Source organism: Leptidea sinapis, chromosome 10 (genome assembly GCF_905404315.1).
Source record: "Leptidea sinapis chromosome 10, ilLepSina1.1, whole genome shotgun sequence".
Lineage (NCBI taxonomy): Eukaryota > Metazoa > Arthropoda > Insecta > Lepidoptera > Pieridae > Leptidea > Leptidea sinapis.
Window position 1 is genome coordinate 2,943,400 of NC_066274.1, and position 14,174 is coordinate 2,957,573.

The 14,174-nt window shown below is 36.5% G+C and overlaps 1 protein-coding gene across 5 annotated transcripts in view; it reads left to right on the forward strand.

Annotated features, from left to right (window-relative positions):
* LOC126966487 (armadillo segment polarity protein) overlaps positions 1-13,962 on the forward strand; it is a 28,835-nt gene extending 14,873 nt beyond the window's left edge. For 2 of the 5 annotated variants that reach the window (XM_050810566.1, XM_050810565.1), the window contains exons 11-15: positions 771-965; positions 4,262-4,376; positions 6,303-6,460; positions 8,314-8,380; positions 10,474-13,962. In XM_050810566.1, coding sequence (XP_050666523.1) covers positions 771-965; positions 4,262-4,376; positions 6,303-6,460; positions 8,314-8,380; positions 10,474-10,640 — 702 coding nt within the window. In that variant the 3' untranslated portion in view covers positions 10,641-13,962. Of the gene's footprint in view, positions 1-770; positions 966-4,261; positions 4,377-6,302; positions 6,461-8,313; positions 8,381-8,773; positions 8,807-10,473 lie in introns of all 5 variants that reach the window. The other 3 variants (XM_050810568.1, XM_050810567.1, XM_050810569.1) reach the window with 2 other exon arrangements.
* Positions 13,963-14,174: the final 212 nt, after the last annotated feature.

A 14,174-nucleotide genomic window follows, 5' to 3' on the forward strand; every position in this document is an offset into this window, starting at 1 on the left:
GAATACATATTTATGCGACGCGGCCATCTTGGATTTAAAAAATGATCCCAAAATAGTTCTCTGCACCCCCAAGAATCTCGGATACGATACCCATATTGTTGAAAAAATAATTTTGCGCGGCGGCCATCTTGGATTTCAAAAATGATCCCAAATTCGTTCTCTGCACCCTCGAGAATCTCGGATACGATATCCATAATGTTGAAATCATAATTTTGTGCGTAATATAACATTTCTCACATACGTCGATAAAAAAGATTTACTTCAAAAATGCATAAAAAATATCACAGTAATTCGTACTCTAGCGCAACTGTAAGTTTTAATAGTTATTTATGCAACTGTTGCGTAATAAGGGGTATTAAAACACGAATGTGGGTGATAAAAGTATCACATGAGTGTTTTAATACCTAATTATCAACAGTTGCATACAAGACTTTATCTACACCCAGAATATGAATCCTCTAAAATATTCTGAAAGAGTTAGCTTACTGCTAACATTAAAACAGTTAACAAAATTTATGAATAATGCGGGACTCGAACCCGTGACCTCTCGCGTTCCGCGCGAGCGCTCTTCTACTGAGCCAACCGTTCGAGTGACGGAAAGTTCATAAATCTATGTCTTTGATATGTCTTTGTTCAATTCTCAGTTTGTGGCTGTTCGGTCATACAGGTGCATGAGATTATATTAATTGAATGTCCTCTGATTAAGCGAGGGTTTACTTATGCCATATAAAGGATTTGTTCAGTAATCATAACATACATGTACATTCCAGCAACGGTCGTCGGCGGGCGGCGGCGGGGCCCCGGGTGCGTACGCAGACGGCGTGCGGATGGAGGAGATCGTGGAGGGGGCCGTGGGCGCGCTACACATACTGGCGCGGGAGGGACTCAACAGGGCGCTCATCAGGCAGCAGAACGTGGTGCCCATATTCGTGCAGCTGCTGTTCAATGAGATTGAGAACATACAGGTAATATTGAATTCATCATCAGCTGAAGGCGTCCACTGCTGGACAAAAGGTCTCCCCCAAAGATTTCCACGACGATTGGTCCTGCGTTGCCCTCATCCAACGTATTCCGGCGATCTTGACCAGATCGTCGGTCCATCTTGTGGAGGGCCTACCAACACTGCGTCTTCCGGTACGTGGTCGCCATTCGAGGACTTTACCCTCTCAACGGCCATCTGTTCGTCGAACTATGTGCCCTACCCGCTGCTACTTCAGTTTCGCAATCATTTGAAGTATGTCGGTAACTTTGGTTCTCCTACGGATCTCCTCATTTCTGATTTGATCTCGCAGGGAAACTCCGAGCATAGCCCTATCCATTGCCCTCTGAGCGACCATGAGCTTTCTTATAAGGCCCATAGTTAGTGACCACGTCTGCGTACCGTAAGCCATCACTGGCAACACACACTGATTGAAAACCTTCGTCTTCAGACACTGAGTTATTTGGGAAGAGAAGATTTTACGAATCTTCCCGAACGCTGCCCATCATCCAAGTTGGATTCGACGAGTGACCTCTTTCGCGAAATTGATTTCGCCTAACTGGATTGTTTGTTCAAGGTAGACGTACTCAACGACAATTTCGAAAGTACAGTTCCCAATTGTTATGGGAGTAGGTGCGACATGGACATTTGACATTATCTTCGTCTTGTCCATGTTCATTTTGCGACCTACTCCTTGGGAAGCTGTATTGAGGACATCAAGCATATGGCTTAAGTCTTCCATGGTCTCTGTCATGATTACGATATCGTCTGCGAACCGAAGGTGAGTGACATTTGCCGTTGATGTTGATGCCCAGTCCGCTCCAGTCCAGAAGTTTAAAGACATCTTCCAATGCAGCGGTGAACAGTTTCGGGGATATAACATCGCCTTGTCTGACTCCCCGCTGCAGTCAGATAGGCTTCGAGGACTGATCCTGAAGACGGACTGACATGGTGGCGTTACCAGACAAACACTTAAACGCTTCGATATATCGATAAATCGAATCAAAGACTTTCTCATAGTCCACGACCGCCAAGCATAGTGGCTGGTTATACTCCTCTCTTCTCTCTGGTCTTCTGTATAACCTGCCGATGCGTATGTATGTGGTCGATTGTGGTAAAGCCTTTTCGGAATCCGACTAGTTCGGGAGGCTGGAAGTCGTCAAGCCTGCGCACGAGACAATTCGTTATGTGTGGCCGGACCTGCGCTTTGTAGAGCGCTAGAATGAGGGCTGGCTTGAAGTATTGCCGTGCTCTATTGATGACGCCCAGCTTCTTCGAAGCCAATTTGGCTTTGCCCTCCAGATGGCCACGAAATTGGCAATCGTTCGAGATTTCGAGACCCAGTATTCCGATACTAGGCGAGGCTTTAAGGGAGGTGTTGACGAAGAGCGGTGATACGACAAATGTAGTTTTGTTTAGTGGTAAACGCGCAAACTTGAGTCTTATGGGGGTTAAATTGGACAAGATTCAATTTACCCCATTCCGCGACCTTCTCAAGAGAGAACTCGATAGAAGACACAAGTTTTCCCGGCACTAGTTGATGATTTCTCGAGAGAGACCTGCATGGCCCGTGTATACGGCATCACCAGTGCTGTCGTCTGCCTGGCTTGAATGGCCTGTGTTCCTCGACACTAACCTATGCGAAACATAGCGGCACTAGGCCGCTACTTCACGCCGGTATTCTGTGCGAGTGTGGTAATTAACCCGGACGAGTCTGGCCCGATTGTGCTGTCGTCATAAGACGGCAGCGTGACTCTTCCAATCTAAAAAGCCCTTAGTTGCCTCTTACAACACCTTTGGGTCAGGGACTCCCCTATTCTTTTTACGCCCCGGGGTAAGTACAGGGCAACAGGTGGCCGTGTTGGTAACATGTGCCCGTGCGGTCGTGTATAACTATCGTCGAATTTCTCGACTTCCCTCAAAATTATTGAATTACGCGTTTATATCTCCTGAGGATGCCTCGTGTTGAGGCGAAACACGTGTCGAATTGATTGAAGACAAAAAATATAAGCGCAAATTACACTCAAGATAACTAAAGAATTGTTGGATAATTGAACCCAATATCCAAATGGCGCTACATTATGCTAATATGAGTCGCAAGTATCAGAGACGCAGAACGCATTTGGCACAAAGCTAAAAGTAAATAAAAAAATAACGCGAAAACTAACGTAAAATATTTTTATCACTGTTGACCAAGATTGGAAGTTCATACAGATACAGATGATGTTGGGGGCATAAATTAGCTTAAATAAAAATAAGCTTCTTTTGTTTGTCAAACAAATTTTATATTATATTGGTTTTTGGAATAGGTTATATAGATTGATTGGTCTTCATATTTGGAAATCGCTCAAATTTTGTATTATTTTTTCTTTCTGGAAGCAATGGACCTTACATAATTTGTTAATTTTTAACTTCCCGCTAATAAAATTAACAATTTTCAAATATCGGGAAGTTATTAGTTTTACCCCGTTTTGCGAAAATCGAAATCTCATCAAATCTCAACGATCTGAGGCCCTAGGAATCTTCCCTGACTACTCTTGCCAGGGTATCACTGTGTCTGTATGAGTGTGTGTGTAATTATGTAAACCTACTATAATTTTTGAACTGTTTGACCAATTTCATCGTGGTCGGCGCCATTCGAAAGGGCTTGGCCAAATTTAAATTATAAGTATAATTGGGGCCGATGCGGATAGATAGATTTCGAGAAATCTCGAAAATCTTCTAATTTTTTTTTAAATATGTTTTTTTTGGAATAACTTCGAAACCGCTTCACCGATCGATTCAATTCGATAGAATCGAAATTCGGAATTACAAAAGTACAATTTGAAGTGTTTACGTTAGCTAGTTAATTAGCGGAAAGTTGCAGGGGTGGCATTTAGGGTCACCCGTTTTACTATATTTTTTAGTAGGAAATAACCACTTTTGGTACATTTAGCATTGGTTATTTTAGAGATATTTGCTACAAGCAGATTAATTAATAAGAAGGGAGTTGTCTAGGTTGCAGTTCTAGCCTGAGATTTATAAAGCAACAATGTTAAGAGTTTGAGTTGTGATGAAATGAAATCCAGTTTAATGTTGAAAGGTAACTAGGTAGGGACATATGAAATGAATTTCTCCAATCTAATGCTCTGTTTTTTGGCTGAGCTGGTGTTTTAATTTCGTTACTGTTGTATTAAATAAATCTATATCTATGCTTCAGCTACTACTATGTTATTGCTAGTTTGTGTCGTGTACCGACGAATGAAAAAATCTTATATTATTAAAAATTAAACGTGTGATTAGCGTGTGGCTGCGGGCGTTCTCTGCGAGCTGGCTGCTGACAAGGAAGGAGCAGAGATGATAGAGGCCGAGGGAGCCACCGCCCCGCTCACGGAACTGTTACACTCCAGGAATGAAGGCAAGTTACCAACACTCATTAATGACATTCACGAACCATCCTTACACAAACAATTAATTCAAGCTCCAAACGTTGATGCATCCATTAAATTAACATTAAATGTAAATTTACTAAAACTAAATTTGCGTCTAAACAATTTGATGCACAGGCTACTAAATTATACAATACTGCAAATAAAATCTTAAATATATACACAAAGACATGTAGGGAATGTAAAACTAGCGTTACAAAATGGCTGAAAACTCTTAATTATTTAGAAACTGAAAACTTGCTAAATTAATTATAATATGAGTAAAATAGTGTAAATGTGTGTTCTAAAAAAATATATATATTATATTAATTTTGGTTGTAATTATAGTATAGTATATTATATGAATAGATAATTAAATTTCGCTTGCTGTAATTTGATTGTTATCTAAATATCGTACTTTGAACATTTTACTATTAAATAAATATTCGTAAAACTACAAATTACCTTAGTTCATAGTTACAGTGGTCGCACATTCTTGAGACGATGACAAGTGTTTTTATGTAGGTATATTATTTACAAGTTTAGTGTGAACCACGCAAATATTAATCTACCTTCAATATTGAAACCATTTGTAGTTGTTTATTTATGCTTAAGATTGATTTATTTAAGTATAATTTATGTTTTTGTTAAATGTGTAAGCATTCTTATCCGTTGGAAAGAGCGGTCTTCCCTAACACAGGTTCTGCGAACTTAAAAGGGAAGTCCTTCAAATACTATTTACTAAAATGCTAAATAAAGAAATTTTTGTTTTTTTTTATTTTGATCCAATATACGATAATTTATACCTATACAGTATATTCTACATATAGTATTTATACCATATACATTTTATGAAATATTTGATGTTTAAATCGCTTTAAACTTTGTACACAATGCTTATATAGCATTTGTTTTGTATATTACAGCAATTGTAAAATACTCTGTTGATTGTAAAGAGTGGCCATTAAGTTTCTTGTATGTTCTTCTCATGAGCTCTATTTTTTCCGAACATTCAGGCAGATTCTAATCATAATTGAATAAAGTTTATTTGACTTTGACCTTTATAAAATTCATATCTTGTCATCTTTTCTCTTCAATATTTCTGGATATTTTGATTGATGATTTATTGCATGATACATAAAAATATTGCCCACAATTGGTGTTTGAAATGGCGCAGTGGAGATGCGCAGTCAAAGGCACACTCGCGATAGAATTTGTGTTAGTCGTAATGTTAACACTAGGAACAAATATAAACTTGTTATGCCTACAACTCGCTTGCTTAAGGCGAGTTAGTAAGTCTCTTGTTGTGAATGCGTGTCATTTTTTGACGTTCAAAAATTGATTTTATATCCCTTTTTGAATAAACGTATTTGATGACCAAACTTAATTAGTAGTTATATTTAAATCAACTTACATAAAGGGCCTAGAGACATATAATAATAATATATAATAGTTATTACTAAAAAGTACAATGAAAATTTAAAAGCCCAATTGGCCATGAAATTGGCCTTAATGTTTTAACTGCGCATAATTAATAGCCAATGCTCTTCTGCAACACAAGATAACTGGCAGTACACTGCTATTAAGGTGGGTGTACTCGCTATTGTTGAAGAAATAATGAGATTAACTGGATTCAGGCCACGTCACATAATTGCGGCCTGCCTTTTGCTCAAATCTGGGCACATTATATGGTAACAACGTCCTTTCAAATGCCCAGTGCGGTGTGGACCACACAGTAACCTTTTTATTACATCGTAGGTGTGTGTATTGTAGGTTTGTACACGATGTTTTTCTACGGCATAATAGCGTCGAATGCGTGGCGGTAATCGAACCAGTGCAACCCGAATAACTTTTTTTACCTAATTGCAGTAAAGTGAGAGACAGATGTTGAATATATATAACAATGGGCAACTCAGCAGGTGTAGCAACGTACGCGGCGGCCGTACTGTTCCGCATGTCCGAGGACAAGCCCCACGACTACAAGAAGAGACTCTCCATGGAGCTGACCAACTCGCTGTTCCGCGACGACCACCAGATGTGGCCCAACGATCTCACCATGCAGCCCGATCTGCAGGTAACCATTTCTCTGCAAGCGCTCTGATATACTCGTGAACAAATAGCAATACCATTAAGGGCCTGGTTAGGGTCTGTACCCTGTGCTTCCCTGGGCCATAAAAAGAAAGGGAAGTCCCAGGCCCAAGGGTACATAAGAGGGCATTTACCAGTGGGAGGCTTATTTATACAGATTGCCTGCTATATTATGGGTACCACAACGGCGCATTTTTCTGCCGTGAAGCAGTGATGTGTAACCATAATTGTTTCGGTCTGAAGGGCGCCGTAGCTAGTGAAATTACTGGGCAAATGAGACTTAACATCTTATGTCTCAAGGTGAATAGCCCAATTGTAGTGCCGAGTAATAATTAATAGTAAAGAAATAATGCAGTGGCATTGTAATGGGCAGGGCGTATCAATTACCATCAACTGAATGAAGGTCGCGCTCGTCTCGGCCTCTATTGTCATCTTAGAAGAAAGATCGTCAACAATTAATGCTAGGCACCTACTTGTAGGCAATTAAGCCGAAGCTAGGCAGGATGCTGGTCCGTCTTTAAAGAGTAATTTAATACTTTTCACTGCTGTGTCACCAACAGCAATTTGAAAAATGATCTCATATTTTGATCAATTGCTATTGTTGTCTTCGTTTTGTAGAACTGTTATATTATATGTGTGAATGTAAAAATTATGTGTATGAACCAAACAGGGTTTTTTTTAATGAAAATAAGGGACAAGACGAGCACCACGTTCAGCTGATATTGAGGAGGAAAGGATACGGGAGTTCAGGGTGTTATAAGAGGATTTGGTTGTAATGATTTAGTATAAAAGTAGATGATTGTAGAAGGGGTTGGTAATTTAAACGCACTTAAAATACAAAAATCTGTATTTTACTATTTCCACTAATAATAATTATTATAATAAATGACTCAATACAATTTGGGCAGCGTAACCCCTTACAATTCACAATAATTAATGTTCTCTCTAACTGAGCGCTCTATCTTATATAGGGCACGAACGTCACAGTGAGGATGCTACCAACTGTTTATAGTTGTCACTACTGTAGTGACAACTAACAGTTGACGAATTAATTTACCCGAAGAATTGAATACAATTTGCTATTATAGTTATTTCTAAAATTATAGTTATAATTATATAAAACAGCACTTACAAAGTAAGTAGTTAAATAAATATTATAATTAATTGGGATGTCTAATCTAATCAATTATATATCGTGAACTTAAAAATGTCAAATCGTATTAGAACGTGTTCAGAATGCTAAGCAGTTGAGAAGTTTTTCATTGGTATTATCAGGTTGATATTAGTGGGGGTTGGAGTCACCATAGATGTTCTGGATGTATTGCAGAATATGTATATTGTAGTTACTGTAGGTATAACTTGGAGTCATTTGATGAGAGGTGTTTCGTTCTGACGTCGGTCGAGCATAGCGAACTATACGCGCTCACGATTTTGCGTTTAGTGCTCAAATTGCGAAGAAAAATTAATACATTTTAAACCTCTTTAATGTTTATTGTTCTAATGAAGCAAACGACTACGGAATAAAGACGGAGAAGACAATATCATGTTAAGCCAGATATTATGTGCCTAATTGAAGGAGATATTTATACAATATCTTCGAACATGGCAGAACACGATTTATGGATTACGATGTGTTACACACGCGCGTACGGTCGGTCGTGATATAGCACGTTAGCGCAACTTATCTCTACGCGCGTTGCAATTTATCAGCGCTGGACTGATAGTTCAGTCCAGCGCTGATAAAGCTAGTGTTCGTAAGTTATCATAGGTATAGCTACGCCTAAATGCAGCCAAACAGTGAATGTTTAGAAGACCTATAATGATTTATATGCTTATCAGGATATGCTGGGGCCCGAACAAGGGTACGAGGGGTTGTATGGGACTAGACCTTCATTCCATCAACAAGGTGAGATTTTCTGCTAGCAAAGTTTTAAATCTACTAACAATTATTTTATACAATCAATATTGGCAAATATCGAACTTCTATCCTCATTCCAAATCCATAATGCCTTATTAATAAACGAAATTTAAAGTTCTTCCAAGCTTAAGATTACTTCTTCCTGTCATGTAAGGTATGACTTTACTTCGCGTTTATTAATAAAACAGTTGAATTCTTCTAAATAAGTAACTAAGTGTTTTATTTCTAAAGTTTTGTCTTTGCCAATCATCTAAATTTTAAACTAACACATATATATATTAGTAATATATGTGTATTCCTATCTCAGGGGATGCTAGACCCTGATTAATGCAAATGTTATAAAGTATGTGTTCAAATATATGTTCTCTTCTTTACACGCAGCTTAATCCGGGAACTTTTTATCACTAAACTCAGGTGATGGCATAATTATTACTTTACGAATGTATTTTATATATTAAAACATTAATTACATTGCAACTGGTCGGCACAAAAACTACCTGGAGCAAAAACCTTGTTATGTGATTCATATTGGCCTAGTCAAAGTCATTCAAAGTTTCTTTATTAACATAGATGTGAAATGTAGAATAAAAAAAACTTTGCACAAGATTCATATATTTCATGCAGCACCTTACAATCTAATTTGTTTTGTATATTACAGCAATTTTAGAATACTCTATTGATTGAAAAGATAGTGGCTGTAGAGTTTCTTGTATGTTTTTCTCACGAGCCCTACTTTTTCCGAACATAATATGGTAAATTCCGTTATTTAATCGAAATATTTATAGGGACAATTCAAAAGCGCTTAAGGCTATTTGAATACAGATTATTTAACTTTGGAACATGTAGATAGAAAACTTATTTTTGTATGTAATCATGGTTTTGTTGAGACATAAATAACGGAATCATTCGAAAATGCGTTATATTTATTTAATTTTTACTATTAACTTTGAACTGAGTCTGTCCGGGCAGCTAGTGACTCCAACAAATGTTACTCCTTTGATGCCGACCAGTTACTATTTCACAATTTAAAATTATAATTTCATTAATTTGTGAAATTTGAGTTTTTACTTACTCTACTACTATTAAGTATATATAATATTGCACGCCTTTCTTGATTATTCACATTAATAGTTGTATTTATTGTGTGTTTTGTTATTTTGGTTTCTGATGTTCCTATTTATTTATAGATTTCACTACTAATATGAAACTAACATAATATTTACCAAAATGCTAGTAGTTTCTATAAGTATAAACTTTTATTAACGTTTTTGAGTTTTTCATTCAATCAATATCAAATTCCTATTTAAATTTAATATCTTATACTTATAGTGTGTTTTTTCTTTTATAACTGGGACAATATGGCGAATTTCTAATTTAAAAAAAACCTATCTAAAAACTGTTCATAGAACGATTTCCTCTTTTATTGTAAAAACAATTGAGACAGTCATTTTTTTGGTCAAGCATATTTTCATAAAAATGAGTAAATATGTTATAATGTTTAAACATTTTTTAATTCCGATCGATTCAGTTTCATGTGAGCATCACTTTATTGTATCGGAAGAAATGGTCTGAGCTGCAAAAGTCAGTCAAATTTAATGTTTTCTGATAAAATGTACATACATACTAAAATTGTACTTGCTTTAAATATCTTGATACTAACAATCATATTATCATAAGCACATTAAGGAATTTGTTAGAAATTTTTACTACTTGGTTAAGTTGAGTTAATGAGTTTTTTATCGGGCGATGTATAATATACTTTGACAACATGATCCCAGAAAATGTACAAAACAAATGTGTTACGAAATTGAAAGAATTGTTAAAATACGTTATGATTTTTCGACTGATACTACAGACGGGGAATGGAGTAAACACCTTCAGGCTCTTTAATTAAAATTTTTTATTGTACGAATCCATGTTTTTGTATAAAAAAAGCCCGCCGAGGTTCTTGCGCCCGTTCTTCTCAGGACTGAGGCACACTGTTTTGAATGAGTGGTAGTTTTCGGTGTTCAATAAGTGATATTGAACGCTATTTTGAATAAAAATATTTTAATTTAATTTAATATTTGTAAATGTTTCAGGCTACGATCAAATACCGATAGACTCAATGCAGGGCTTGGAAATTGGCAGCGGCTTCGGAATGGACATGGATATCGGGGACGGAGACGGAGCGAGGCCGGGCGCGGGTTTCCCCGAGCCGCCGCATGACAACAACAACGTGGCGGCCTGGTACGACACCGACCTGTAGGACGGGCTGGCATTGGAATGTTGGTGTTCAATACAAACATTCTCCGAAACTACAGAATCAATGTGAAAATTATGTCACTGTTGGGAAGCTACACTATCCCCGAGTGACATAGGCTATATTATATTTTCAAAAAGCTCCGGATCCTCATTGAAACTCCAATTGTGTAACCCAAGGTGTAAAAATGACCTTTAATATAATCTACATCGCGTGCGCTGCGAAAACTATTGAATAAATGAATGTCTTACGATTTTGCAGAACACATCATTATCTACAAAAAGTGTCGGCACAACATGTGTTAGAAGTGTACTTTTATTTTAAAAATTTAATTGAAATGTTGCGTGCGTGTACGTTCGTACGTACGTACTCAGTCCTGTGGCTCCGCGCCCGACGTCACGGGGGATCATCTTTTATAAACTTAAACCCCGTGTAAGAATGGTCCATTGAATTGGATAATGTACTTACTTATAATAACAAAATACATTATAATTTAACTATTAAGTGCTCACAGGAAGTGTTAACAGGTGTATTTTAAAAATCTACTCAAACATGTTGTACTAAGGCTGAAATTCCAGTGTTGCAAAGAGTGTTAAAGCAGTATTACGGTCCAATTAAAAGAAACTGGCCTTTTAATATGTAGTGTTCGTGTCCTGAATATGTCCGTAGTGAAGATGTTATAAAATGTGCAGCTAAATTTCGTTGGCCCGACTTGTTTCCTCAAAACTTATAATGGGATATAATGCACACGTGTGTCTTATAGTCACAAATATTTATGAAGTATTAAATGTGACTAAAGCTTATAAGTCGTGTATAACGTTCAAAATTTCCGGCAACTGTTTTAAAATAACCGGTGTGACGTCATCTGTTCACAATTACAGCTTCGTAATAATTAGTTCTGTCGTTTTTGATGTTTGTGAACAAATGACGTAACAGTGTGCATGACACGTGACTCGAGACTGATTTATTTTAGATTTTATTAATCAAATATCAATAAACTGTCTTCAAAAGAGAATATTTTATTTTTAGTATTTTTTGCATAGAAACCACCTTACCTAAACATAATCTTTTATGAACAGTCTACATCCCTATTGTAATGTGGGTCTATCAATATACATATATACACTATAGGGATAATACAATATCTATTTTATTTAGAGGAAACAAGTAAGCTAACACTGTCCTGAATCGAAATATTATTAAGTGCCAATTTATTGAGTTTAAGTTTTGTATTTCAATGAATGAGTGAGATTCTGTGCGGCTTCTAGTATCTTAGGATTTCCGTTTTTTAAAGTGTATTTTTTATTTTGTATTTGCTATTTGTTTATTATACAATCCGATCAAATCATTGAAGAGTTAATTTACTATATATCTGTTTGATATACTCTACACCGCCATAGCTCTGTGATATCCTCTATTGAAGCTTTCATTCAAATTGAATATTGTATAGCTTATTAAGACGTTGTCAAGTATAAAGTACAAGTGGTTAGTGAAATACACCTCATACGGTCATAACTATTAAGTGACCAGTGGAACTCGTAATGTGAATAGAATCAAGCTCATTAGAACCACTCAACAGTCGTAATATATCTGTACAACTTCATTTGAATACATACCGCCAGTTAAGAGAAGAGGGTGCTGGGTTGATCTAATGAACATATTCGCGTATTCTAAAATTTGTGGCGGCTAAGGCTAGGGTTACTATGGATGCGAGTTCTGACGAAAATTTGTTCTGACGAGTTCTGACGGATTCGTCAGAAGAAACAAACGCCTGGTATCCAATGACAGTGTTTACACTGGCAACGACGAACGCGTCAGAACATGCACGACGTCGTCAGAACCGCTCGAGCGTTGCCAGTGTAAACACTGTCATTGGATACCAGACGTTTGTTTCTTCTGACGAATCCGTCAGAACTCGCATCCATAGTAACTCTAGCCTAACCTTTAGGAGCGCACGATTTGGCCCCCTTTAATAGCTTTTGTTTGAGTAATAGTAGGTGATAAAAATATTGAATTCATCTCTACTTGCTACTTGACAAAGTTTGAGTTATCGTTTAGCGTCAATTCCTTTGCGTATTCTGGTGCTAATCCGTGTACAACATTGCCCTGCGTTGATTATATCGGTTTTATACGCGGACGTATAAAATGCGTATAATCGGAGAATAGGGTAACTAGTGCTAAGTTATTTGTAGGCTTTAATATTATTTTATATTTTTTTTTTAATTTAAGCGATACATTTACGTACGTAGTGATGTTGTTTTTCATCGGCTGAATTATGTTCTTTATTTAATTATTATAAGACTGTTTGACCGTGTAAGGCGTATTTAACGAATGACTGCCATTTTTAATTTGTTTATCGTGTCCGGGTTACAAACGGTAACGTATCTTAAATAGGTTATCCTTTGTGATTACATATCAAGGTGTCGGTAAAAGAGCGTCAATAACAGGCTACAAAATTTGTTCTCAATATACTTTTAATAATTACGTATTTATAACTCGACGCTAAATAATGTAAGTCTTATGTCAAATCTGCTCTTGGAATATTCTAGCGTTTAGAATACATTTAGAGCGTGTGCATAGCGTAGCGGTAAATAGTATAAATGAATAGTAATTATTATAAAATAACACAAGGTAACGTAGTAGTTTAATATAAACATCTGTAACTAGATTAGTACCTTTCTATAATAACTTGACCTCGTTTTCATAGGACAAAAATATACATGAATCCGGTTTGTTAAGACTAACCAATTACATAAATTTACAATTGAAAATGCTCGGGCAAATGAAATGCTATTCATGGCAATGATTCTTTGTTCAAGGTTACAAAAAAGGTACTGATTATATGTTTTTGTAGTTGCCAAAGTAAATTGTTAATGGATTGTATAGTTACGGTCGCATAATCAGTAAAGGTAATAAAAACAAATGCCAGCAATGAAGAGTGGGTGAGTGAGACAGAGCGATAATAACTAAAGTGCGAAAGAGACAGACAGCTTGGGGCACTGATCGTAGAAATTCTTTCTCCGCGACCTAACTAATAGAGCAAATGTACTGTAATAAAAAAACATCATCCCATAATTAATGATATGTTAATCGGATAATTAGGAAATGCACTAACTATAAATGCACAATTTAGAACTAGTATAATGTAATCGCCTAATAGTAAGATTTAGTTTACGCATTTATACCTCTAGGGTCCTCATAATATATAATTTTTATATTCTAATTGTTGACTTCGGCAATATTTTATACATTTATATAATGATATTGCTGAAGTTTAAGATTTTGTGTCCATTTATGTTTGGATATTCAATAAAAAAATAAAACTAAATGTCCTTTATTTATTTACTCCTGTTGTTTACGGAAGAGTCGTTGCCACTTGAGGTAAGAGATACCACCACATATACATACCTACATGACGTACAAGAAGTAATTTTTTTTTGCTGTGGCAACCCTAAGGCGTAGTTAGAAATTTAACTTCTCCCAATTAATTTTAATAAAAATAATTGTGAAATCATTTAATTAGTGTTAATATCGAATTAA